Source organism: Neophocaena asiaeorientalis, unplaced genomic scaffold (genome assembly GCF_003031525.2).
Source record: "Neophocaena asiaeorientalis asiaeorientalis breed wild unplaced genomic scaffold, Neophocaena_asiaeorientalis_V1.1 scaffold527, whole genome shotgun sequence".
NCBI classification, from domain to species: Eukaryota; Metazoa; Chordata; class Mammalia; order Artiodactyla; family Phocoenidae; genus Neophocaena; species Neophocaena asiaeorientalis.
This window is the reverse complement of record NW_020173712.1, coordinates 1,299,259-1,325,291: the sequence shown is the minus strand read 5'-3', so window position 1 is coordinate 1,325,291 and position 26,033 is coordinate 1,299,259. Positions and strand designations below refer to the sequence as shown.

The following is a 26,033-nucleotide window of genomic DNA, read 5'->3' as shown; positions in this document are numbered from 1 at the left end:
CAGGATAAACCCAAGGAGAAACATGCCAAGAAACATAGTAATCAAATTGGCAAAAATTAAAGACAAAGAAAAATTATTGAAAGCAGCAAGGGAAAAACGACAAATAACATACAAGGGAACTCCCATAAGGTTAACAGCTGATTTCTCAGCAGAAACTCTACAAGCCAGAAGGGAGTGGCATGATATACTTAATGTGATGAAAGGGACGAATCTACAACCAAGATTACTCTACCTGGCAAGGATCCCATTCCGATTCACTGGAGAAATCAAAAGCTTAACAGACAAGCAAAAGCTAAGAGAATTCAGCACTACCAAACCAGCTCTACAACAAATGCTAAAGGAACTTCTCTCAGTGGGAAACACAAGAGAAGAAGAGGACCTACAAAACCAAACCCAAAACAATTAAGAAAACGGTAATAGGAACATACATATCAATAATTACCTTAAACGTGAATGGATTAAATGCTCCAACCAAAAAACACAGGCTTGCTGAATGGATACAAAAACAAGACCCATATATATGCTGTCTACAAGAGACCCACTTCAGACCCAGGGACACATACAGACTGAAAGTAAGGGGATGGATAAAGATATTCCATGCAAATGAAAATCAAAAGAAAGCTGGAGTAGCAATACTCATATCAGACAAAATACACTTTAAAATAAAGAAGGTTACAAAAGACAAGGAAGGGCACTACATAATGATCAAGGAATCAACCAGAGAAGATATAACAATTATAAATATATATGCACCCAACATAGGAACACCTCAACACATAAGGCAACTGCTAACAGCTGTAAAAGAGGAAATCAACAGTAACACAATAATAGTGGGGGACATTAACCACTCACTTACACCAATGGAAGATCATACAAACAGAAAATTAATAACGAAACACAAGCTTTGAATGACACAATAGACTAGATAGATTTAAGTGATATTTATAGTACATTCCATCCAAAAACAGCAGATTACACTTTCTCCTCAAGTGTGCACAGAATTTTCTCCAGGATTGCTCACATCTTGGCTCACAAATCAAGCCTCAGCAATTTTAAGAAAATTGAAATCATATCAAGCATCTTTTCTAACCACAACGCTATGAGATTAGAAATCAATTAGAGGGAAAAAAACGTAAAAAACAAAAACACATGAAGGCTAAACAATACGTTACTAAATAACCAAGAGATAACTGAAGAAATTAAAGAGGAAATCAAAAAACACTTAGAGAAAAATGACAATGAAAACACGAAGATCCAAAACCTGTGGGATGCCGCAAAAGCAGTTCTAAGAGGGAAGTTTATAGCAATACAAGCCTACTTCAAGAAACAAGAAAAATCCCCAATAAACAATCTAACCTTACACCTAAAGGAACAAGAGAAGGAAGAATAAGCAAAAGCCAAAGTTAGCAGGAGGAAAGAAATCATAAAGATCAGAGCAGAAATAAATGAAATAGAAACAAAGAAAACAATAGCAAAGATCAATAAAACTAAATGCTGGTTCTTTGAGTAGATAAACAAAATTGATAAACCATTAGCCAAACTCATCACAGAAAGGAGAGAGAGGACTCAAAACAAAATCAGAAATGAAAAAGGAGAAGTTACAACAGACACTGAAGAAATACAAAGCATCCTAAGAGACTACTACAAGCAACTCTATGCCAATAAAATGGACAACCTGGAAGAAATGGACAAATTATTAGAAAGGTATAACCTTCTAAGACTGAACCAGAAGAAACAGAAAATATGAACAGACCAATCACAACTAAAGAAATTGTGATTAAAAATCTTCCAACAAACAAAAGCCCAGGACCAAGTGGCTTCACAGGTGAATTCTATCAAACATTTAGTGAAGAGCTAACACCCATCCTTCTCAAACTCTTCCAAAAAATTTCAGAGGAAGGAACACTCCCACACTCATTCTATTAGGCCACTACCACCCTAATACCAAAACCAGACAAAGATACTACAAAAAAAGAAAATTAGAGACCAATATCACTGATGACTATAGATGCAAAAATCCTTAACGAAATACTAGCAAACAGATTCCAACAGCATATTAAAAGGATTCTACACCATGATCAAGTGGGATTTATCCCAGAGATGCAAGGGTTCTTCAATATATGCAAATCAATGTGATACACCATATTAACAAATTGAAGGAACAAAACCATATGATCATCTCAATAGATGCAGAAAAAGCTTTTGACAAAATTCAACACTCACTTATGATAAAAGCTCTGCAGAAAGTGGGAATAGAGGGAACCTACTTCAACATATTAAAGGCCATATATGACAAACCCACAGCAAACATCATTCTCAATGGTGAAAAACTGAAAGCATTTCCGCTAAGATCAGGAACAAGACAAGGATGTCCACTCTCACCACTATTATTCAACTTAGTTTTGCATGTTTTAGCCACAGAAATCAGAGAAGAAAAAGAAATAAAAGGAATACAAATTGGAAAAGAAGTAAAACTGTCACTGTTTGCAGATGACATGATACTCTACAGAGAATTCTAAAGATGCCACCAGAAAACTACTAGAGCTGATCAATGAATTTGGTAAAGTTGCTGGATACAAAATTAATGCACAGAATCTCTTGCCTTCCTATACAGTAATGTTGAAAAATGTGAAAGAGAAATTAAGGAAACACTCCCATTTACCACTGCAACAAAAAGAATATAATACCTAGGAATAAAACTACCTAGGGACACAAAAGACCTGTATGCAGAAAATTGTAAGACACTGATGAAATAACTTAAAGATGATACTATCAGTTGGAGACATATACCATGTTCTTGGATTGGAAGAATGAATATTGTGAAAATGACTATACTAACGAAAGCTATCTATGGATTCAATGCAATCCCTATCACACTACCACTGGCATTTTTCACAGAACTAGAAAAAATCTTAAAATTTGTATGGAAATACAAAAGAACCCAAATAGCCAAAGCAGTCTTGAGGGGGAATAATGGAGCTGGAGTAATCAGACTCCCTGACTTCAGACTATACTACAGAGGTACAGTAATCAAGACAATATGGTACTGGCAGAAAAACAGAAATATAGGTCAATGGCACAGGATAGAAAGCCCAGAGATAAACCCACGCACCTATGGTCAACTAAACTATGACAAAGGGGGCAAGGGTATACAATGGAGAAAGGACGATCTCTTCAATAAGTCGTGCTGGGAAAACTGGACAGCTACATGTAAAACAATGAAATTAGAACACTCCCTAACACCATACACAAAAATAAACTCAAAATGGATTAGAGACCTAGATATACGACCAGACACTATAAAATTCGTAGAGGAAAACATAGGAAGAACACCCTTTGACATAAATCACAGCAAGATCTTTTTTGATACACCTCCTTGAGTAATGGAAATAAAAACAAAAATAAACAAATGGAACCTAATGGAAGTTAAAAGCTTTCGCACAGCAAAGGAAAACATAAGACGAAAAGACAACCCTCAGAATGGGAAAAAATATTTGCAAATGAATCAACAGATAAAGGATTAATCTCCAAAATATATAAATAACTCATGCATCTCAATATTAAAAAAACAACCCAATCCAAAAATGGGCAGAAGACCTAAATACACATTGCTCCAAAGAAGATATACACATGGCCAAGAAGCACATGAAAAGCTGCTCAACATCAAAAATTATTACAGAAATGCAAATCAAAACTACAACGAGGTATCACCTCACACCAGTTAGAATGGGCATCATCAAAAAATCTACAAACAACAAATGCTGGAGAGGGTGTGGAGAAAAGGGAACCCTCTTCCACTGTTGCTGTGAATGGAAATTGATACAGCCACTATGGAGAACAGTATAGAGGTTCCTTACGAAACTACAAATAGAATTACCATATGACCCAGCAATCCCACTACTGGGCATATACCCAGCGAAAACCATAATTCAAAAAGACACATGCACCCCAATGTGCACTGAAGCACTATTTACAATAGCCAGGTCATGGAAGCAACCTAAATGCCCATCGACAGACAAATGGATCAAGAAGATGTGGTACATATATACAATGGAATATTAATCAGACATAAAAAGGAATGAAATTGTGTCATTTGTAGAGAAGTGGATGAATCTAGAGACTGTTATACAGAGTGAAGTAACTGAGAAAGAGAAAAACAAATATCATGTATTAACGCATATATTTGGAACCTAGAAAAATGGTATGGATGAACCAGTTTGCAGGGCAGAAAATGAGACACAGATGTAAAGAACAAACGTATGGACAACAAGCGGGGAGAGCAGCACAGGGGTGGTGGTGGTGGTGGTGTGATGAATTGGGAGATTGGGATTGACATACACACACTTATATGTATAAAATGAATAACAAAAACTGCTGTATAAAAAACTAAGATTCAAATATTCAAACAGGGCTTCCCTGGTGGCACAGTGGTTGAGAGCCCGCCTGCCCATGCAGGGGACACGGGTTCGTGCCCTGGTCTGGGAAGATCCCACATGCTGCAGAGTGGCTAAGCCCGTGAGCCTGCGCATCCAGAGCCTGTGCTCTGCAGCGGGAGAGGCCACAACAGTGAGAGGCCCACGTACTGCAAAAAAAAAAACAATTCAAAAAAATTCAAGTTCATATGTAAATACTTCAGTTTTTCAGAGATTTTACAGTAATACTTTCTCTCTTTGGGTGCTCAGTCTCACTCTAGAATTTGAAATAGGGAACCCCTAACATATATTACCATGTTGTTATATCAGGACTGGAAATCAAACCCACTCTGCAGTGAATTATTAATAGCCCTTCAGGAGCAACATGCACTAGTTTTCAGTTTTTTTTATTAACAGCTTTATTGGAGTATAATTGCTTTACAATGGTGTGTTACTTTCTGCTGTACCACAAAGGGAATCAGCTATACATTTAAATATATCCCCATATGCCACCTTTCTTGCATCTCCCTCCCACCCTCCCTATCGCACCCCTCTAGGTGGACACAAAGCACCAAGCTGATCTCCCTGTGCTATGCAGCTGCTTCCCACAAGCTATTTTACATTTGGTAGTGTATATATGTCCATGCCATTCTTTCACTTCATCCCAGTTTACCTTTCCCCCTTCCTGTGTCTTCAAGTCTGTTCTAAACATCTGATGTTTTTCTTTTTTTGATATTGAACTCCATGAGCTGCTTGTATATTTTGGAGATTAATCCTTTGTCGCTTGCTTCATTTGCAAATATTTTCTCCCATTCTGAGGGTTGTCTTTTGGTCTTGTTTATGGTTTCCTTTGCTGTGCAAAAGCTTTTAAGTTTCATTAGGTCCCATTTTTTTATTTTTATTTCCATTTCTTTAAGGTGGGTCAAGAAGGATCTTGGTGTGATGTATGTCATAGAGTGTTCTGCCTATGTTTTCCTTACATTTGTGTAAGGAAAATGTTACATTACATTTCCTTACATAGTGTCTTGCCTTACATTTAGGTGTTTAATCCATTTTGAGTTTATTTTTGTGTATGGTGTTAAAAAATGTTCTAAATTTCATTCTTTTACATGTAGATGTTCAGTTTTCCCAGCACCACTTATTGAAGAGGCTGTCTTTTCTCCATTGGATATTCATGCCTCCTTTATCAAAGACAAGGTGACCATATGTGCATGGGTTTGTCTCCGGGCTTTCTATCCTGTTCCATTGATCTATATTTTGTTTTTTTGTGGTAGTACCATACTGTCTTGATTACTGTAGCTTTGTACTATAGTCTGAAGGCAGGGAGCCGATTCTTCCAGCTCGGTTTTTCTGTCTTAAGATTGCTTTGGCTCTTCAGGGCCTTCTGTGTTTCCATACAAATTGTGAAATTTTTTGTTCTACTTCTGTGAAAAATGCCAGTGGTAGTTTCATAGAGATTGCTTTAAATCTCTAGTTTGCTTTGGGTAGTATAGTCATTTTCACAGTGTTGATTCTTCCAATCCAAGAGCATGGTATATCTCTCCATCTGTTGGTATCATCTTTCAATTCTTTCATCAGTGTCTTATAGTTTTCTGCATACAGGTCTTTTGTCTCCTTAGGTAGGTTTATTCCTAGATATTTTATTCTTTTTGTTGCAATGGTAAATGGCGGTGTTTCCTTAATATCTCTTTCAGATTTTTCATCATTAGTGTATAGGAATGCAAGAGATTTCTGTGCATTAATTTTGTGTCCTGCTACCTTACGAAATTCATTGATTAGCTCTAGTAGTTTTCTGGTAGCATCTTTAGGATTCTCTATGTATAGTATCATGTCATCTGCAAACAGTGACAGTTATACTTCTTCTTTTCCAATTTGTATGCCTTTTATTTCTTTTTCTTCTCTGATTGCTGTGGCTAAAACTTCCAAAAGTATGTTGAATAATAGTGGTGAGAGTGGGCAACCTTGTCTTGCTCCTGATCTTAGTGGAAATGGTTTCAGTTTTTCACCATTGAGAATGATGTTTGCTGTGGGTTTGTCATATATGGCCTTTATTATGTTGACATAAGTTCTCTCTATGCCTACTTTCTGCAGGGTTTTTATCATAAATTGGTGTTGAATTTTGTCGAAACTTTTTCTGCATCTGTTGAGATTATCATATACTTTTTATTCTTCAATTTGTTAATATGGTTTATTTCATGGATTGATTTGTGTATATTGAAGAATCCTTGCATTCCTGGGATAACCCCCACATGAACATGATGTATGATCCTTTTTTTTTTTTTGCAGTACGCAGGCCTCTCACTGTTGTGGCCTTTCCCATTGCGGAGCACAGGCTCCGGACACACAGGCTCAACGGCCATGGCTTACGGGCCTAGCCACTCTGTGGCATGTGGGATCTTCCCGGACCGGGGCACGAACCCATATCCCCTGCATCGGCAGGCGGACTCTCAACCACTGCGCCACCAGGGAAGCCCGATGTATGATCCTTTTAATGTGCTGGTGGATTCTGTTTCCTTGTATTTTCTTGAGGATTTTTTCATCTGTGTTCATCCGTGATATTAGCCTGAAGTTTTCTTTTATGTGTCATCTTTATGTAGTATCAGGGTGATGGTGGCCTCATAGAATGAGTTTGGGAGTGTTCCTCCCTCTGCAATATTTTGGAAGATTTTGAGAACAATGGGTGTTAGCTCTTCTCTTAATGTATGATAGAATTTGCCTGTGAAGGCTTCTAGTCCTGGGCGTTTGTCTGTTGGAAGATTTTTAATCACAGTTTCAATTTCAGTGCTTCTGATTGGTGTTTTTATATTTTCTATTTATTCCTGGTTCAGTCTCAGAAGGTTGTGCTTTTCTAAGAATTTGTTCATTTCTTCCAGGTTTTCCATTTTATTGGCATAGAGCTGCTTGTAGTAGTCTCTTAGGATTCTTTTTATTTCTGCAGTGTCAGTTGTTACTTCTTCTTTTTCATTTCTTACTCTATTGATTTGAGTCTTTTCCCTTTTTTTCTTGATGAATCTGGCTAATGGTTTATCAGTTTTGTTTATTTTCTCAAAGAACCAGCTTTTAGTTTTATTGATCTTTGCTGTCATTTCCTTCATTCATTTTCATTTATTTTTGATCTGATCTTTATGATTTCTTTCCTTCTAAATTTGGGGGGTTTTTTTTGTTCTTCTTTCTCTAATTGCTTTAAGTGTCAGGTTAGGTTGTGTTTTTGAGATGTTTCTTGTTTCTTGAGGTTGGATTGTATTGCTGTAAACTTCCCTCTTAGAACTGCTTTTGCTGCATCCCATAGGTTTTGGGTCATCGTGTTTTCATTGTCATGTGTTTCTAGGTATTTTTTGATTTCCTCTTTTATTTCTTCAGTGATCTCTTGGTTATTTAGTAGTCTATTGTTTAACCTCCATGTGTTTGTATTTTTTACAGTTTTTTTCCTGTAGTTGATATCTAATCTAATAGCGCTGTGGTCAGAAAAGATACTTTATGTGATTTCAATTTTCTTAAATTTACCAAGGCTTGATTTGTGACCCATGATATGATCTATCCTGGAGAATGTTCCATGAGCACTTGAGAAGAAAGTGTATTCTGTTGTTTTTGGATGGAATGTCCTGTAAATGTCAATTAAGTCCATCTTGTTTAAAGTGTCATTTAAAGCTTGTGTTTCTCTATTTACTTTCATTTTGCATTATCTGTCCATTGGTGAAAGTTGGGTGTTAAAGTCCCCCACTATGATTGTGTTACTGTCGATTTCCCCTTTTATGGCTGTTTACATTTTCCTTATGTATTGAAGTCCTCCTATGTTTGATGCATAAATATAAATGTTATATCCTCTTCTTGGCTTGATCCCTTGATCATTATGTAGTGTACTTCTTTGTCTTCTGTAACAGTCTTTATTTTGAGGTCTGTTTTGTCTGATATGAGAATTGCTACTCCAGCTTTCTTTTGATTTCCATTTGCATGGAATATCTTTTACCATCCCCTCACTTTCAGTCTGTATGTGTCCCTAGGTCTGAAGTGGGTCTTTTGTAGGCAGCATATATACAAGTCTTGTTTTTGTATCCATTCAGCAAGTCTGTGTCTTTTGGTTGGAGCATTTATTCCGTTTACATTTAAGGTATTTATTGATATGCATGTTCCTATTATTTTCTTAATTGTTTTTGGTTTGTTATTTTGGCCTTTTCCCTCTCCTGTGTTTCCTGCCTAGAGAAGTTCCTTTAGCATTTGTTATAAAGCTGGCTTGGTGATGCTGAATTCTCTTAGCTCTTGCTTGTCTGTAAAGGTTTTAATTTATCTGTCAAATCTGAATGAGATCCTTGCTGGGTAGAGTAATCTTGGTTGTAGGTTTTTCCCTTTCATCACTTTAAATATGTCCTGCCACTGCCTTCTGGCTTGCAGAGTTTCTGCTGAAAGATCAGCTGTTAACCTTATGGGGATTCCCTTGTATGTTATTTGTTGCTTTTCCTTTGCTGCTTTTAATATTTTTTTCTTGTATTTAATGTTTGATTGTTTGATAATATGTGTCTTGGCATGTTTCTCCTTGGATTTATCCTGTATGGGACTCTCTGTGCTTCCTGGACTCTATTGACTGTTTCCTTTCCCATATTAGGTAAGTTTTCAACTACAATCTCTTCAAATATTTTCTCCTTCCTTTCTTTTCCTTTTCTTTTTCTGGGACCCCTACAATTCAAATGTTGGTGTGTTTAATGTTGTCCCAGAAGTCTCTGCGACTGTCCAGAATTCTTTTCATTCTTTTTTCTGTATTCTCCTCTACCATAGTTATTTCCACTATTTTATCTTCCAGTTCACTTATCCATTCTTCTGCCTCAGTTACTCTGCTTAACTTACTGTGTTTGGGGTTTCCTTTTCGCAGGCTGCAAGTTGTTGTTCCCATTGTTTTTGGTGTCTGCCCCCAATGGGTAAATTTGGTTCAGTGGATTGTGTAGGCTTCCTCGTGTAGGGGACTGGTGCCTGTGTTCTGATGGATGAGGCTGGATCTTGTCTTTCTGGTGAGCAGGACTGCCTCTGCTGGTGTGTCTTGGGGTGTCTGTGACCTTATTATGATTTTAGGCAGCCTCTCTGCTAATGGGTGGGATTGTGTTGCTGTCTTGCTAGTTGTTTGTTTGGCATGGGTTGTCCAGCACTGGAGCTTGCTGGTCATTGAGTAGAGCTGTGTCTTAGCGTTGAGATGGAGATCTCTGGGAGAGCTCTCACTGATTGATATTATGAGGGGCCGGGAGGTCTCTGGTGGACCCATGTCCTGAACTTGGGTCTCTTACCTCAGAGGCTCAGGCCTGACACCTGGCCAGAGCACCAAGACCCTGGGTCATCCTGGAGAAGACGGCCTGAAGCCAGGAGAAAGCTAGAGGATGGGAGACCTGTCAGAAGGCTTGTTTGATGAAATCAGGCAAAGATTGGTGACATTCTGTACCCACTTTCTACTCGTGAAGGGGAAAGGGGTGCCTCAGGAAGCTGAGCCTGTGCTTCCACCTAGTTTTCAATTTTTAGGGCAAATATTCACTTATTAAAGCACATGAAGTTAGTATGATATTTAAATATACTATAAGCACTTAATTTATTTTCTCCTTAATAAATACCTGTCAATAAATGGTGGTGTATTTTGCAGTTGATAAAAATCTCAGATTCTAGGAAATAAAGTGACAATCCTAGTATCATGAACACAATTATTACTGAAGAAACTTTAGAAAGATTATGAATTGTTGAGAAATGTAAAGAAAGAAAAAAGAACAAATGTTCCATGGGCAGCTTGGGGAATCAAGGACTGGCATTAAATTTTTAATAACCATCTCTCTATTAAATTATTTTGTTAAAAAAGAAAAACAAGTACAGTACCTCCATCAACCCTCTGTTCCTAAAGAAATTAGGAATTTTTTATGGCCTTTGCTGAAAAGAGGTTTGTAGGATTGCTTGGTGCCTGTTTAATTTTGGCAAAGGGCACCTAGCAAACATAACCAAAATGGACGCTGACATAATTTTGAAAACTCCCCCAGCAATAAACCAGCTGTCTCTTCACCTCTCAACACTTCTGCTAGCTTCTGCTGCAGAAAGTCTCTGGAAGCTGCACTGGCTTCAAGGGCACCATAGCTGGCTTTCTCCACTGAGAAAGTGTCACAGGGTACTTGCAGTGCCCTGCTTACAGGGAGGGAAGCACCTCTGAGTTGTGCAGGGCAAGCCTGCTAACCCATGAAAATGCACTGCAGCAACAAGTCCTCAACAGTGAATACTGCTTTAGAGCATTGCAAATTTCCTCGGCCCAGGACCAGGGGATTTTTGTAGTTTAGCAGTTTCAGATGTTGGCCCCCTTGAAGTCAAAGCCATGGCTTTCAGCTACACTTTGCTCCCCTCATTGTAGGCAGCTGCAAGATAACATTCAGTTTCTCACAAGGAACACAGATTTGGAAGGATCATCACAAATGCGCTGATCATTCAGCAAAGTATTGCTCATGGAGAGTAGCCTAATGGTTAAGAGCGCAGGCACACCTAGCTTAATCACTTATGTTTGATTTGGGATTTGAGACAGTTCTGAGTTCAAGCCCCAGGACTGTCACTTATTAGCTATGTGAGCATGGGAAAGCTCTCTGAGCCTCAGTTTCCTCATTTGTAAAATGGGGCTTGCAGTTCTACCCTCAAAAGATGGTTTTAAGGATTGCAGGAGGAAGTATGTGTAAAGTACTTGGCCGGTAGTAAGCGTTAAATGAGCGGTAACTCTGATGTTGATGTCGACCATGAAAGGGATCACAAGCACGTAACTCTGACATTTCCAGGTTCTTAAGATTGTATCTAAATTCAGAAGCCCTGTTCTCTGTTAGTCTGCTGGAAGAGTCCACTGCCCCTGTAATGTTCTTCAGAATGACTAGAATATGGCACAAATGATACATGCTACTGAGTTTCAGAGGAGGGAGATGTCACCTTCAGATGCACATTCAGGAAAAGCTTCACAGGGTGAAAGGTGCATTCCATCTCAAAAAAGGGAGTAAGGAGTTGTTTCTCCCAGGCAGGTTGTACACAGCTATGGTAGAGCAAGAATAATTGAACCCTTGAAAGAATATTAAAGGATTCTCTCATTTTATGAATGATGAAACTGATACCCAGAGAGGGGGAGTGACTAATCCAAGGACACACAGCAATTTAATAACAAAGACCCCAGTTCTTGAGAATAACCTGCCCATTGTGCAGCCAGTGCCTTTCATTCCTTGATTTGACAATGCATGATAGTTGGACCAGCACCCTTCTTCAATCTCACTAATCGTTCCAACAAAGCATTCTGAGAAATGTTAGTAAACAGGAAACCATTCTGGTCCATTGGAAAAAGTTTTTTTCCTGCTCCTACTCACTGTGTATCATGCAGCAAGGCACTCCTAAATCTGAACTACTAATAATGTCTTTTCAAAGCTGACATTTATCAAGAGTTAACAAGTGCTCTACTTGAATTATCCCTTACCATACACTGTCCCATAGCAGCATTTCATAGGGGTCATCCACAGACCACAACATTGGAATCACTAATACAGATCCCCATCCCTAGATTTACTAAATCAGAAATTCTGGTGGCCTAAGAATTTAAGTTGTAGCCAGCTCCTCAGATGATTCTGCTGCTCATGAAAGTTTGAAGTTTTCTATATACTAGGTACTCTTATAATCCTCTAAAATTCTACTGAAGACAAAAGCCGAGGCCCAGAGAGAAGTAACATATTCAGCCACACAGCTCAGAAGTAGCAAATCTGGGATTTGAACCCACGTCTCTCTCTTTTTTTTTGAGAGTTTTCAATAGTTGACTCGGAGTCCAGCTAAGACTTTAGTTTTTAGTGAAGCGTCCAGATTGGCAGCTGGGCTTGATGTTCTTCCCTATTTTCTCAAACTCATAATTTTCTTCATTTGTCAACTCAGCCTGCAGCCTATGTTTTGTGATGTTCAGTCACTTTCATTGTTCACCATCATCTGCAGATCTCAGAGCCGAGGGTCATGTGGTGTTAAAATGGAATAGAGAGATGTTTGACAAGGTGGTGTCATATTAACAGCAGTTCTCCTAACAAGAGTTGGGTTGTGAGGGTGGATGGTGCATTTGGCAGATTCTCACTGGGGTAATTCACCGTGTAATTAGCTAAATGCCCGGGAGCCATCGGACCACAGCTGTACAAGGGATGCCTAGCTGAGGCGGATGTCATGTTCCTCTCCAGCCCAGTCTCCCCTTGAGGGTTTAGTCAGTACCTTGGTTGTGATTAATTGAACATTCTGAAAGGGAGCTCAAAAAAAACATTACCAGTTACCTCCTGCACCCCTTTACTGTACAGAGGATGAAGACTTCATTTAACACACTTGGAGAGCTACCCAAGCTTCCTGGAAAAATTATTATTATTATTATTTTTTTTTTTTTGGAAAATCCTACAGTCTTTGACATTTAGAACTTTAGGGGATCTAAGACATGATCTAACCCAGTGCTTCTCGATCTTCAGTGTGCATAAAAGCTACCTACGGATCTTGTTAAAGGGCAGGTTCTTACTTAGTAAGTCTAGGGTGAGGCTTCGGGTTCTACATTTCTAACAAATTTCTGCTGATGCCAAAGCTGCTGATCTCTGGACCACACTGAATAGCAAGGACCTCACCCAGGGAAGGCAAATGAGTTACACCTTGAATACAGACGTGCACAGCTAATGATTGCTGTCTTGAGAACTAGACTAAGGATTCTGCAGTTGGCTCTGGGACCAGCAGGTCAATTCTCCGAGCCCGTCACAGGCTTAAGAGTAGGAAACCTCACTTCAAAAATTTCTTTCTTTTTTTTATTGGCACTTCCTTTTACTTGCAGTTGCGTTTTTACAACATTTTTGAATTCCTGAGTTTTTGTTTGTTTGTCTTTTGTTTTTATTGAGATATACTTGGCATAACGTTATATTAGTTTCAGGTGTATAGTGCAATGATTCGATGCTTGCATATACTGAAAAATGATCACCACCATAAGTGCAGTTAATATCCATCACCCTACACAGCTACATTTTTTTCTTGTGAAGTCTCATTTTTATATGCAGAAGCTGAAACCCAGAAATGTCAGTGACTTGCTTAGGGTAATATGAGCAGTTAGTGGTAGAGCTGGGACTAACTTAAGCTGGAATGTAAACCTAGGTTTCTCTCTCTGAGCTGCACATTTTCATTGCAGATTGCATGTGAAGCTGTTTTAAAATGTAGTTCCTCAGTTCTACCATTGGCAGAATCAGCCACGGAGTCCAATTTGGATTCAAGAAGCCAGGACACTCAGCCTGGCTTAACTTCTGAAAAGTTTTGCGACTTTGGGAAAAGAATTTCTCTGGGCCTTAGTTTTGTTATCCAGGATACGAGGAAGTCCTTGCTTCATCTTTCAGGTTTATTCTGATGTTGTGGAAGGCAGTGAGATAAAAGATATGAAAGTCATTTGACAAAACATAAGTGACTTAAATAAATAGAGGACATTTTTATTAAAATTGCTGTAGGATAACAATAAACTTTTCTATAGGTTGCCGATTTTGGAAAAGTAGAAATATATATATATATATATATATATATGTACATATATGTATAATACATGCACTTACCTTTGTCCTAGGTTGTATTTTATTTGGAATGATTAAAAATTACTATTTTGAATTTTATTAATGAGGCCTTTTTGATTTTTCTACCCACTTTAATGTATCCAGCTTGTGCAAAGGATGCATAGAGGCATGGAGGAGGGAGGGAAGGAAGGAAGAAGGCGGGGAGAGGGGGAGAGAGAGGGAGGTATCAAGCCATCCAGCCAAAATCTTGTGTAAGATATCTTCTCGTCCTAGGCTGCCAGGAACAACAAGGCTCCTTGTTTCCTCATTCATATCCAGAAGGGGAGATGGGAATTTTCTTTTTTAATCCAAAGCCTCCAACAAACCTTTCCTTTTTTTTTCATTAGCTCAGTTGACTTAGGCCTCCCATTCCTGAACCAATCCCTGGCAATGGGAGGGGAAATACCAAGAGTGGCTTAGAGCAATCAGGCCCACACCTGGAACAGAAGAACAGTCTCTACTCTTGTTACAAGGGGTAGGATAGATTCAACCGTTACATCCACGGCAAGGGGCTAATGGAAAAATATAAAGAATTAGCTTTACCTGCCTATGTAATTCCATGAATTTATACCTCCTCTCCCACTTGTGGAGGTTTAAAGTTGTAAGTATCATAGCAGTGGTTATCTTTGGTTACACACCTGATTGTGTGCCAGACATGATGGTCGGCTCCTTAAATATCTTACTGCAATCTTTAAACAAACCTTCATGTGATGTAGCTTCATTTTAAAGATGAGGTGATGTTACTTCATTTTAAAGGTGAGGGGAACTGAGGCTCAGCTAAGCTACAGAACTTGCCCTAGGGCATCTATAGAGAAGCTGGAATTCGAAGTTGATTCCAAAACTCATGTCTTTAGGACTTAATTAATTAATATAGATATTCTTATCTACACTGGAATTTAAAACACAGTGTACAAAGATGATCTCCAAAATGTAATTTCATATTATCATTATCATCATAATGAAACTGTCTTTGTAGATGCATTTAATTGAGAGAAAAAGAGATTTATTTCCCATAAATACATGAAGCTGAAAATCTGAAAACTTAGTTGTGCTGATGGGTGCAAAGCTCTCCCTTCCCCAACTTTGACTGATCCTATTGGCAAATTAAAAAATGGAACATTTGAGTTACCCCTTGCCTCTTCCTACTATAAGAGTAAAGAACCACACAAGGTCTCCAGATTAAGCGTTAGGAGGAAATATTATTCAAAGTTTTTCTCAGTCTGTGAATAGTGAGGTCTCAGCTTTTAGATACTTTCCTGGGAGACTGAAACTAGAAGATTCACACAGGAAGCTCCCTGCCAACAGGCTGTAGCAAAGACAAGCACAACTGTATCGATGCATTCACGTGTCTTGTAAAGAGTGATGGAGCAACTGCTGTGTGTCACCTCTGTCACCACTTCCAACGCTGTTTAAATTGGGAACTGGTTTACCATCCCCAGCTTCTCCTGATCACGATCTCGCACAAGTTCAGTTCCTTCCCCTGCTTACTTTCGTAATAATTAAAGTTACTATTCCTTGAATTTTTCAAATAGGGCATTGTTTTAGGTGCTTTATATGAATTATCTCATTTAATCCTCAGAACAACCCAATAAGACAGATACTGTTTTACCTTTTTTACAGTGGAGAAAACTGAGGCTCAGAAAGGTTAAGTATCTTGTCCAAGATTACAAAGCTTTGTGACCTCGCCTTTAACTTGGCATGTTTTTAACCCAAGGAGCCTGGCTTCAGAGCCCCCTGTTACCTCAGCCCAAATAAAGGTGAATGCTTACAGGTTTACCCTGAGAGTTCCTACAGCTGAGAAGTAGAGAGTTTGGATATTTGTGGTAGTTGACTTTAAAATTTAACCTCTCATTTCACAAAGTGGCTCTTCCTAAAATGCAGTCACACCAAAGTTAGAAAGAACAGTTCAGAGGGAAAAGATAAGATCCCTCAAGTTGTTTATCTTGGTACCTACTGAATAGAATGCTGTATAGACCTAGGGGCCTCCTCCCTACTTTCCCACTTCCCTTCCTCGGGGATGAGAGGCGGGTGTCCCCTCCGACCCCACCATTACGAAGGCCCAGGGCTGCCTCCTTCATCCTTCTCCTCTCTGTGCTCAGGCCATGATCTCTGACCTGCCACTGCCCCTGCCCTTGTTCTTGTCACTGCTCCTTCACTTCCATGGCGCATATACATATTTCCTAATCGTCTTCTCCTCAAAACAAGAGGGGATTTCACTCTTTCAAGGGGACATATAATGGATCCTAGTGTACCATCAATCTTAAGTGTGATGACTCTGAAATAAGACTGTCCAGGTTCAAGTCTCAATCCCTTATTTACTCATTGTGATGCTTTCAGCAAGTGACTGAAAGTAACCTGAGCCTGCACATCTGAGAAGTGAGAGTTGATCAGAGCACCCACCTCAAAAGATTGTGGTGAAGAAAAGATGCACTGATCCAGGTAGGGTGCTCATAACCGTGCCTGGACGGTAATATATAGGCCCACTAAATACTGCCTAATGGGATTATCTACTAATTCAAGAGATACTTCTTGAGTCCCTACCAGACATGCTCCTTGCCCTCACAGAGACCACATCTTAAATAGAAGATGCACTTTAAACAACCACCTATGGAAATAATGTATAATTACAAATGTAAATAAGGGCAGTTAGGGAAGTGTCTACATTGCTCTGAGAGCATATGTCAGAGGACTTGAGAGACGGAGGTATGATCAAGGAAGACTCCTCCATGGAGGGGACATTCGAACTGAGGTCTGCAAGATGCAAGATGCAAGGAATTCCAGTTATCTGATGGATATTCCCAATTATCTGTTCGAAAGCAAATGTTCGAAATTCCTTGGTCCTATTTAAACATCTGCATATTATTTAGTATCAGTAACGTTCTATTAGGAAATTGTCTGGTGTTCCGCAGCATGTGGGATCCTCCAGGACCGGGGCACGAACCCGTGTCCCCTGCATCGGCAGGCGGACTCTCAACCACTGCTCCACCAGGGAAGCCCTGGTGCCTATACTTTTGTTGTAAGTAGATATTTGCTGTTCCTATTCGTCGTAAAGGCATTTGTTCTATAATCAGACAGCTCTTAGCATCATTTATTTTGCCTTTCTTGTGTACACTGGGTACACGCTTACAAGTACACACTTTAAGTTATCATAATTATATCAATTTTTTAAATTACTGCTGAGTCCCTTTTCACCAGTGCATTTTTTTTAAACATAGCTACTAGATCCAGTGCTGGTTAGGAGTAAACCTGTGTCTAAACTCCACTCACAGGATTCAGTAATCAGAGTGAATCCATGCACCCTCCCCATCAGCCTATCTCTGTTCAAGAGATCCATCTCAGCACCTCCCGCATGCCCCCTGCCATTCAAGAGCCCAACGAAATTGTAAATCCACAGAAGCAAAGGTCACTGGCTGTGTTCCTGCATCTCTGTAATGTTGAATGTGCTGCTTCTTTCTGTTACCCTTTTGTTACATGTTCCTGGGAATCCTGCCCATATGGTCTGCATTAGGTCAGCTTTCTATTCTTAGCCAAATTAAATAAAAAACAGTAAGAGACAGTGGGTAAGATTCTGTGGAAGGGGGTATTCTCTGATACATGTGAGTGGAACTGATCATACCCTAGATGGGGTTTTTTGAAGTCTGTAGGTTAATTCTCTTTCTGGGTCAATATCTTCTGGGGGAAGGAACTATCAGACTCTTAGATGCATTAAAACATTAGCACCTTGTCTAAGGAGGACAGAAACCAAACCTTGACTTCTTTGCTTCCTAGCTGAAAGCTAGAAGCAGATTGTAATTTCCCTCTGGCCCGGAACTGAAGCAGTGGGAGGTTTTGTATGTTCAAACCCATCCTCATTAGCTCATGGGGCAAGGTTGGGGTCAGTTTCAAAACCCAGGGCTAAGAGGAGACCATGAGTCTCCCAATGACCTGGGATGATTTGGATCACAACTTTTAAGTCAGTCATGACCTGCCATTAAGTCATGAAATTTGACCTGATCAACTACCACATTTATTACTCACTGTCCTGGGTTTTAGAAGATTATGAAGAGGAGGGGTGTGTGACTGGAAAGGCACGCCTTTTCCCTCTTAGTGACGTACATTATCATCACCCTTGACAATACGCGTAAGCCCCAGGAATATGTAGCTCTGCTTCTGCTAACGTTTACCCGTAATTCCCCTCCCTCTACCCCTGTGCACTGGAAACACTTGACTGGAATGTTTCCAGCCTTGAGGAAAGAAACCAAAACAAATGTCCTCTGTGGTATTATTTAAAAATGGATTGGGAAATGAGGAATTATTAGTTACAGGGTATGTATAAAAATCTCCAGCAAGTCATCGCACATAATGCTTTGAGTTGTATGAACCGGCTAATGAAAAGATTAGCTCGATCGTCTCTCTCCAACTTGGGACTTAAGTCAATAATTCAGATGAAAATTGAACTAGAACAAGCCTTTACCTCTCAGGATACAAACTCCCGGGTGTTAAAACTTCTTTGAGTTATCAGAATTGAGTATACAGATTCTCACATCTATTTCTGGAAAGTGTCAGAAGAGGACTTTGGGCCTAGGTGAGTTCATTGTAAAACCTGGTTCCATTCCACACTTCCTGAGGATCTGTAATAGTTTCCAGTGAGTCCCTCCTTTGGAAGAAAGAAATATCCATTAAAATTATAGATTGTTAATATAGTTGCCTTCACTTTTTCTTCCTTCTGGGGATTTCAATATGATCTCAATCTTTTTTTTTCCATGCAATTACAGTGACTCCTGGCTTTCAACTTTATTTGAAAGTAGTAGCTTGTACTTGGTTAAATTGAGAAGTGGAACCCAAAAAGAATTCTACCAACCTTCTAAAAGTATTCATTTCATCATATATTTTATTAATTGTGCTTTATTATAATTAAATGTAACATCTCAGATGTTCTCGGGAATTCCCTGGTGGTCCAGTAGTTAAGACGGGGCTTTCACTGCGTGGGCCTGGGTTCAATCCCTGGTCAGGGAACTAAGATCCCGGAAGCCACGTGGCACAGCCAAAAATAATAATAAAGTGGCCTCCCCAGCAGATACTTTAAAAAAAAAAAGAAGAAAAACAGATGTACTCGCCTTTCCCCCAAATGTAACATTTATCCTTCTATTTCCATCCAACTGTTATGTGGAAAATCAGTAATGTGCGATTTATGTGTCATTCCCAATGAATCCCACACAAATTAACACATAACTAGAAAGTAATAATTTTTCAAGAGAAGTGAATTTGATTTTGTGAGAATAAAAGCAATGGAAGAGATTAAGCCACAAAAATGAGGAACACTACTTAAGTTCCAGCCCAAAGAAGTACTGCAGAATTTGCCATAGCGAGGCCTCACACTGTTAGGAAAGCACACTAGCCCTGTATCAAGATCACAGTTTGCAAGGGAAATGCAAGACTGAGGCTTTTTGCTAGGAGAATTTTCCTTATTCATTATTCCTATTTTATGCCATATAGTTTTTTAAAAAGCAGTTGGTAATTATAGGTTAAATGGAACTGAAAGGCAAACTTTTAATAAATTAAATCTGAAAGGAATTTGATGCAGCAGCCTGCGGTCTGAACCCTTAGTTGTGATTTTGACCATTGCAATGATCTCTAAAAATTTGAATTTAAATGCCCTCCAGGCAGGCCTGTATTTTTATAGTCTGGTTAACTACAATCTCTTCTTATTCTTCATTACACCTACTTCATGCTTTTATATGATATCCTTCGCCAGATTGTTTTTTCCTTTTTTAAAATTAATTAATTTATTTTTGGCTGCGTTGGGTCTTCGTTGCTGCTACGTGGGCTTTCTCTAGTTGCAACGAGCGGGGGCTACTCTTTGTTCCGGTGCGTGGGCTTCTCATTGCAGTGGCTTCTCTTATTGAGGAGCACGGGCTCTAGGCATGCAGGCTTCAGTAGTTGTGGCTCGCGGGCACTAGAGCGCAGGCTCAGTAGTTGTGGCACACGGGCTTAGTTGCTCCGCGGCATGTGGGATTCTCCCAGGCCAGGGCTCGAAGCCGTCCGTGTCCCCTGCATTGGCAGGCGGATTCTTAACACCTGCGCCACCAGCGAAGCCCCCCTTAGCCGGATTTGAATGTGTGATCCTGGACTTAGTCTAACCCTCTCAGTAATTCAATTTAGCAAGTTTTATTCTGAGTACTTACTTTGTATCAACAGTAGTGGTCAGCATTAGGGACACATAAGCAACAGGATACATGTTTGCCATCATGAGGGAAACAAGGATTCAGCGAGATTCAGTATCAAGAAGACTGACCCTGGTAAAAGGAGTTAGCAAAGACTTCCCTAAATTCACATAGACTTTCTAGAAGAAGAATACCGGTGCCCAGAATCCGCCAGGATTAGAACTGGCTCTCATCTCTAGAGTTGGTGTTCTTTCCACTCTGCTGTGAGTGTTGGAAGGGGCAGAGACCCATTTGAGGGGACCAAAAAGCCTTTACCTCTCAGCCTTTACCTTTCAGACCCACATGAGGAGCCTCAGTCCACTGGACAGGCCAGGCTTGTTGAGTGTCTTTTTTACAACTGACCCTGTATTCGTCATAACTTTTATAAAAGCCTTCTCTTCTGGGGTCCTTTGGAGAGAAGAGCCTTACTCTCTCTGCTCCTGAGGTCTACCTCTTACTTCATCTAAAAGCTTCACTGTCACTTGAAACAAGAACTTAAAACCTCACCAAGCTCACTTGGTTTATCCACGTGTCCAGATGGATTATCACATTAATCACATTAATGTGATTCCTTAACAATGAATCAGTCCACTAAGATAACCTCAAGATATGTATTCACATGATTTACCCATGAGAATTTAAAAATTGAAAATCAAAACAATTAAGTCGCTCATATCTTAATGCCACCCGTGTCCACTTCATAAATATTTTACCCCATAGTGAAAATACTTAGTAGAAAAAGTACAAGGTTTGAATCTGCAAACATAAATTTAAATTATTGTTTTACCACTTAACTACCCAAGAGCTTTGGGATTTTGGTGGGAAGGGTTATTTACAAAATGCTGATAACACTAACTCCTCATAATATGGTTGTGAGATTTCAAACATTTACAATAGCCTCATAGAAGCAAAAAAGAAAGGGTAAAAATAACCTCAGCCCTTTTATTTTTCTACTAGCTTTTATTAAAAATGGCCATCCTTCTGCAACTACCTGGTATCTCAGCAATATTCTCCTATTATTTATATTCCAGTTCTAAACTCCATATCTGGTTACTATTTCTCCATTTACTTCGGTAGAGAGATTCGAAAAGTCAAAGATGTTGGCCTTCTCTTGGATCTCCATTTCATATTCTAGTTGGGTAAAATTTGCTTTCACCTCTTAGAACGCTGAGTGCGCGCTAGGTAGTTTCAGAGTGATTTTCTCTTGGAAAGAGTGTTTTGGATATTCCCGGGCGGTTAACAGTTCATTGCCTTAACATTTAAAGTTACTCAGGGCACAATGTCATTTCATGGACAATAAAACAAGGTCTCCTACCCACACACTAGTCACAGTAATTGAAAATTGCAGAGTGAGGATTTCTTGGATTTTTTTTGCACTTTCTCACTCTTCTCTGGATGATATGAGTGGTGAACTGGGATTTAAAATAGCCCTGTTGTCCCTTCCCAAGATAAGCGTGTGATGCTGCTGGGTCACTGACGGATGCGATTTGTTTCTCTATATAAGACAATAGGACAAGGACATCTCTCCAGAACATATACCTATCACTGAAAAAGTTTCATGAAAAGAAGCAGCAAACCTGAAATCAGTCCTGGAATTAGCTATCTATTATATAAAAATAAGGTCCACTCTTCATTGTTTAATGCAGTATCTTTTAAGCAAAGTGGAACTCGGTTAACCAAATGTGTTTCTTTTCTTTTTGGAGAAAGATGTTGGGATGGGAATGGGAAGAAGGAAAAGAAAACCTCTTAATCCAAATGTTTAGCATGAAGTTGCCACTGTTATAACCATCAGTGCATGGATCAGTCTGGAAAAGGAGTCCCTCCCTCTACCTAACAGAACAGCTGAACAGTCTATGTGAAAACTGCCCTCCTTCACAGAGGATCATTTGTGGAAGGTCCAGAATGCTGGTGCAAATAAATCAGTCTGTTTCCCCAAATTTCAGCATTTCATTCTTGATTGATAAGCACAGTAATTCCAGGTAAAGCATAATTTCAACAGCAGATTGTTGAACGGGGAACAGAGGACTTTTTTTTATTGGCATTGGCCTGCTTAGTAGGGCCTCTCCTAAAACCCTTGTCGGGAATGGACACTTGTGAGTTAAAAGTCAACTGTAGAAAGCCAGTAGTGTAGACCCTTGGACAAAAGCAAGGCCTGCAGCAAGCTTCTTGCAAAGGCAGTTTATCTACAGAGAAGGACAATTTATTCATCAGTCTCTCCCTTTCATCTGTTTCCCTTCATGTATTTTTGGTTTCCTTCTCTCTCATTTTAAGTACTGTCAACAGTAATCTCATGGGTGTTTAAATAGGTGAAAATTACAAGACAAAAAGTATTGATCAGTATTTTTTTACGTTTTCCAGGGCAGTAGAGATTGCTCCATGCTCTTTCTGATAAGTTAAAGAGGAACCATCTCTTGTTAATGTTCTTACCAAAAAAAGGGACAGTTTAGTGGTTTCTCCTGTGTCTCTACAAGACAAGTGAAGAGAAAGGCAATTAGGAAGGCCACTTGGGCAAGTCTGGAAAGGGTGGGATGGAGACTCATTTTTAAAACAGATTAGCTAAATTCACATGACAGTTGTTATTCCTTCCATTTTCTGAAATTTCATCACCTAAGTACAGCCTGATACTGAGAAGGCATTCCAAGAAAGAACTTATAATTGAAGAAAGTGTCAAGATATGCAGTTGTATCGTTTCATCCTTAGGAGCAGGAACCATGGAACAAACAGATTAAATGCCAGCTGTACTACTTATTAACTGCAGCTCTGGGCAGATCACTAACTATCCTTAATTCTCAATCTCCTTATTTTTAAAATGAGGCTATTAATAATAATAACTTCCTCATATGTTATTGTCAAGATTAAACATTACAACCTAAACAACCTAAGTGTCCATCAACAGATGAATGGATAAAGATGATGTGGTATATACACACAATGGAATACTACTCAGCCATAAAAAAGAATGAATTTTTGCCATTTGCAGCAGCATGGATGGACTTGGAGGGCATTATGCTAAGTGAAATAAGTCAGACAGAGAAAGACAAATACTGTATGTTATCACTTATATGTGGAATACTAAAACTACAACAAACTGGTGAATATACCAGGAAAAGAACATTCTCACAGATACAGAGAACAAACTAGTGATTACCAGAGGGGAGGGGGAGGAGGGGCAACATAGGGATGGGGGAGTGGAAGGTACGAAGTACTGGGTATAAGGTAGGCTCAAGGATGTATACAACACAGGGAATACAAGGATGTATCAACACAGGGAATATAGCTAATATTTTGGAATAACTATAAATGGAAAGTAACCTTTCAAAATTGTAGAAAAAATTAAAATTAAAAAATTCTTTAAAAAGATTAAATATTACAGTTGTGTAAAGACTTTAACCCAATGCCTGTCTCTAGTAAATAATAAATGGAAGTTACATGTGTTCTCTCTCTATGAAAACTGCTTTTCAGCTTGATGGTGTGGACAGTGGTTAGAACTTCAGCTTTTTCATTGTTCCTCAAGGCCTCTGCTGCTGCTTTATTTAGTCACGTCCTTCTCCTACTGTACAACAGACCAGTAGTTTTCCAAACGTGAACCCTAGCCCAGCATCACCTGGGACCTTTTTAGAAATGCAGATTACTGAGCCTCCCAGACTTACTAACTGAGGAATTCTGGGAGGGGGCCCAGAGATCTGTGTTTTAACAAGGCTTCCCAGGGAACTCTGGTGCACATGAAAGTTTGGGAGCCACTGAAATAGACTCTGCCCCCACCAAACCACTACCTGAGTCAGGCTTCCTTGGCTAATTTTAGGAGATGCTGAAGGCAGCATGGAATCTTATTGCATTGAAATAATCATCAATAGACAGGAGCCATTACACTGTTTTATTACTTACAAGTAGGAAGATCTTAATTAACTCACTTCATTTTTCTGAACTTCAGTTTCCTGACCTGTAAAATGGAAATACAGCGTATTCTGCAGTGGTGCAGTAGGTACATCCTTCAAAAAAAACCCTCACATCAGCAACCACCTTCCAAAAACAAATATTTCAAAGGGGAAAAAAGGAAAGAAAATAGTTCAATTTCACATGCATAAAAGTTATTTTTATTTATTTTTATTTTATTTAAACAATAAAGGTGATTAAAAGTAAATAAACTCTACAGATAATTTACTATTACAAGCTCCACATAATAAATTAAAAAGGCTCTCCCCTTTCACCACTTGAGGTACATATAAAAGAGCCTGTTGAAACGCATATACAAAGCTTTTACCCTTGATCTTTGCTCCCAACACAGTTCACGTCCTTTGAAGGGAAGAGAGTAGTAAACAAGACAAGGGGGAGAAAGGAAAATGCATCCAGTTAACAAGCTAGCCACCAAACCCAGCAGCCGCTAGATGCTTTTGGTCCCAGCCAGAAGGATGAAACCCAACACTGTTCTGCATACTGAAGATTGTATTACTCTAGCAGAGTTCCTTAATTTCAGTTGGAGTTGTGAAAAATTCTTATTATAGGTGGAAACTGTCTCTAATGTCTTTCCTGCCCTGCCTATGTTATAGGGTTGTTGAGACCCATAAACAAGATGAATTGTGTCTCAGTTAAGATTCTTCGAGTCTCAAGTAATAGGAAACTCAGCTCACAATGGCTTAAGCCAAAAAAAAAAAAAAAAAAAAAATAGAGACATGCATTATCTTGCTTAGAGCATCAGCAAGTCAGGCATGTCCAGATACAGACGCAGTGTCATCAGGTCATGGATTCTCCATGTCTGCTTATGTTTGCTCCTTTTCAAGTTAGGATTTCCTCTTGCAGTTGAAGCATCTAAACAGATTCAGTAGATTCAGGGCCGCATACTTCTAGGTACAAATCCAGTGGAAAAGTTTGAGAGTCTTTACTCTGGTATGCCTATCCGAAGGCTCATGACATGCCATTGGTTCTGAAATGGGCATGTATCCATCACTGAAACAAGCACCATGTCAGGATTGCTCTGATTGGCTATGGCCACACCTGAAGCACAGAAACTGAGAGTGGGGAATTGGTGGTTCCTTAAATAGAATTTTTGCTAGTGGGGCTGATGAACATTCAAACCACAGATGTTTACTTACTTGCAAGTGTTATAGTTAACAGGACTTTACATTAGCTCTCATCTTTAGTGATGTATTTAAATCAAGACACTCTCATCTACCCCCTCATTAAGGAAATTTTGCAAGCCTCCAAGTGACTGCCCCTACCATGCACTGAGACCGTCTTCTTTTTATGAGTTGTAGAGTGCTCTAGGGGTTTGGTGCTGTAGCTGTGCCTTAGCATGGCACAGTGAAAGAGACCTGATTGCAGTTCCTGCTCTGCCACCTATCCACTGGGTGAACTTGTGTTAAGTTTCTTAACCTCTCTGTGCCTTATCTCCTGAGCATGAGATCTGTGCTGATCCCAGAGGACTAATGGGAAACTGAAAGGTCAGTATGTAAAATGCTTAGTCTTAGCTACTAGACACTACTCACTAAATTCCATTCTCGTGCATAAAAATGGGGCATCTGCCATATAAGTGGTCCAGGGTATCATTGGAAATGTTTCCAGATCTCGGGCGCCTGAGCCTGCTGCTCTAGCAAGAGACCTGTATGAATAGAGGCAGAAGCCTTAGAGTAGAAAAGGAACTCAAGGGGTAGTCCCATGCAGTTCCAGTCTTCAGAATGGTGTTGCCAAATTAAATCCATCGTATTGTTGAAGCATGAAGACGTTAAGTGAGATATTAAGTGTCACAAAATTAATTTCATTCAATCAGCATTTATTTCTTGAGCATCTGCTATGTTCCAGGCACTAGGTACAAATTTTAGTTATGAGATAAATAGTTACTAGGGATATACTGTACAACGTGATGACTATAG

At 39.3% G+C, this 26,033-nt stretch overlaps 1 protein-coding gene across 3 annotated transcripts in view; it reads left to right on the top strand.

The window, feature by feature from the left end:
- Window positions 1-26,033, top strand: part of GABRB2 (gamma-aminobutyric acid type A receptor subunit beta2) — a 283,903-nt gene that overhangs the window by 250,192 nt on the left and 7,678 nt on the right. The window contains exon 9 of one of the 3 annotated variants that reach the window (XM_024750628.1): window positions 16,279-16,284. The exons of the other annotated variants lie outside the window; for them this stretch is intronic. Coding sequence (XP_024606396.1) covers window positions 16,279-16,284 — 6 coding nt within the window. The remainder of the gene's footprint in view (window positions 1-16,278; window positions 16,285-26,033) is intronic. 3 annotated transcript variants of the gene reach the window in all.